Source organism: Trichechus manatus, unplaced genomic scaffold, assembly GCF_000243295.1.
Source record: "Trichechus manatus latirostris isolate Lorelei unplaced genomic scaffold, TriManLat1.0 scaffold00200, whole genome shotgun sequence".
Classification (NCBI taxonomy): domain Eukaryota; kingdom Metazoa; phylum Chordata; class Mammalia; order Sirenia; family Trichechidae; genus Trichechus; species Trichechus manatus.
Genome location: NW_004444136.1, coordinates 715,586 through 718,146, shown reverse-complemented (window position 1 = coordinate 718,146; position 2,561 = coordinate 715,586). Strand labels below are relative to the sequence as shown.

Sequence of the window (2,561 nt, the reverse complement as noted above, 5' to 3'; positions counted from 1 at the left end):
TGTAAAATATCACAAACCAACTTTGGATGATTTAGTTAATTAAATGTGTACTTGCTACTTTAAATCCACAGGTTCAAGTTGATAGTGCAGATAGATATTTAAATGAACCACAAAAATTACATGTTAACCTGAAGAAACCTTAGTGATATGGCCAGCTACCCACCTAATCTGCACCTTGGTACGTCAGGTGAACAGTAATCCACACAAAAGCTTTTCCTCAACTGGGCAAAGATGTCAGTGTGCCCCACAGACTTAGACCTGAAATAGTTCTGTGCTCACAAAGCCTTTTTTTCTCCCCCAAAGCAGTCAGATGAAGACTTTGCCAATCACAGTGACTGTGACCAAAACCAGGTAAGGCTCACGTATTGAAGTGACTTTATTGTTTAATTTATTTATTTCTCTAGTGATGGGCATTTTAAATATTTAGTATTTTGCTGTTATATTCTTGAATTGAAAAAAAATCCTGTGTATTTATTGTTCTAGCATAATTACTGCTTCATAATTTTTGCTGCTGTTTGTGTTATTATTTTAAACAGCAGTTACCTTTTTGAAGGAGGAGCCTAAACGGGGTCTCGTTTTCAGCTTGATGACTGTGTCTAATAGTCTGATCTGGTGGTTTGTACCCTTAGCACACAGCACGCATGAGTGAGGAGGAAGAGGAGGATGATGGCTGTGACCTTTTCGCTGACTCTGAGAAGGAGGAGGAGGATATTGAGGACGTTGAACAAAGTACTCGACCTGTAAGGAAGACTGCGGTTGCTGTCTCTGAGCAGGGTTTAGAGGTAGTTCCTAGGACTCGGCCCTGTTAGGGTCGCTGGTATTCGTAACGTTGTTTAGCATCGTGTTTGTAATTTCATTTGTACTTTTGAAAATAGTGCTGAGCACCCCAAATTTCCTTACAAGTACCACACTTTTCTCCAAATGTTGTAGTTGCACCCCGAGATCACTCAGAATATAGTCAGTTCCAGAAGTTTTGAGCTCCTAATGGTCTTTTTTCCCCCGTCTCTCCCTGAAGGACTTATATGCCTAATAGTTTTCTAATCTAATCGTTCAAGAATTACAATGAAGTATTAAATAAGGAAATAGAGAACATCTCCTTTTTGCAGGAACATTTTAAGAGTCCTGTTTCCCAAGGGATCTGTACAGTTCATGTAATTAAACCCTATTTTCTCCTCAGTTCAGTTTCTTTGCTGTTTTTTCCATAATTTTGTTAGGTGTCCAAAAGTAAAGTGGGCTGTTGTGTATGTTACCAAAACGGCGATTCTTTTGATCTCTTCTGCCTGTAGAAAAGAAGTAGGCCTACGTCATTTGCTGATGAGCTAGCAGCTCGAATCAAAGCGGATACCCCTGGCCGAATTGCTGAGAGCCAAACAGGTAAGTCCCGGAGAAGAGTTTATGAGGGGAGTGGTGAGTGAGAGGCGGGGCCCTCTCCCGGGCTTCCCTGAGGTCGTGAGTGAGAAGCGGGGCCCTCTCCTGGGCTTCCCTGAGGGCATGTTTCTGCTTTCAGTTACAAGGGCACAGGAGGCTTAAAATAGCACTACCTTTTTTTTTTTTTGGTTTGCAGACTCCTGTTGGTAACAGAATATTGTAGAGCCCCAGGAAAAAATGCATGTATCTAGTAACATATACATTTTTAGGGGCATTATAGATACCCCAGAGGTACACCGTGAACCCCAGATTAAGAATCCCTGGCTTAATATTCACTCTTGTCCTATATTTTGAATTAAAAATAATTATTATACAGTATATTCTAGTCAGTTGTCAAGGTGGGAAAAATAAGTTTCTCAGCAAGTACATTCCTGCTGTGCATGTGACCCCGGCATGTGAGGTGAAGTACTTTCCTGCTGTGCATGTGACCCCGACATGTGAGGTGAAGTACATTCCTGCTGTGCGTATGACCCTGATGTGTGAGGTGAAGTACATTCCTGCTGTGCATGTGACCCCGGCATGTGAGGTGAAGTACATTCCTGTTGTGCGTATGACCCCGGCATGTGAGGTGAAGTACATTCCTGCTGTGCGTATGACCCCGGCATGTGAGGTGAAGTACATTCCTGCTGTGCGTGTGACCCCGGCATGTGAGGTGAAGTACATTCCTGCTGTGCGTGTGACCCCGGCATGTGAGGTGAAGTACATTCCTGCTGTGCGTGTGACCCCGGCGTGTGAGGTGAAGTACGTTCCTGTTGTGCGTATGACCCCGGTGTGTGAGGTGAAGTACGTTCCTGCTGTGCGTATGACCCCGGCGTGTGAGGTGAAGTACGTTCCTGTTGTGCGTATGACCCTGGTGTGTGAGGTGAAGTACGTTCCTGCTGTGCGTATGACCCCGGGGTGTGAGGTGAAGTGCGTTCCTGTTGTGCGTATGACCCCGGCGTGTAAGGTGAAGTACATTCCTGGTGTGCGTATGACCCCGGCGTGTGAGGTGAAGTACATTCCTGCTGTGCGTATGACCCCGGCGTGTGAGGTGAAGTACATTCCTGCTGTGCGTATGACCCTGGTGTGTGAGGTGAAGTACATTCCTGCTGTGCGTATGACCCTGGTGTGTGAGGTGAAGTACATTCCTGCTG

General features: G+C 45.1%; 1 protein-coding gene across 1 annotated transcript in view; it reads left to right on the top strand.

Annotated features, from left to right (window-relative positions):
- LOC101346265 (WASH complex subunit 2A) overlaps positions 1-2,561 on the top strand; it is a 69,494-nt gene that overhangs the window by 19,376 nt on the left and 47,557 nt on the right. The window contains exons 8-10 of the mRNA XM_023742114.1: positions 284-351; positions 630-740; positions 1,287-1,374. Of these exons, the coding sequence (XP_023597882.1) occupies positions 284-351; positions 630-740; positions 1,287-1,374 (267 nt within the window). The remainder of the gene's footprint in view (positions 1-283; positions 352-629; positions 741-1,286; positions 1,375-2,561) is intronic.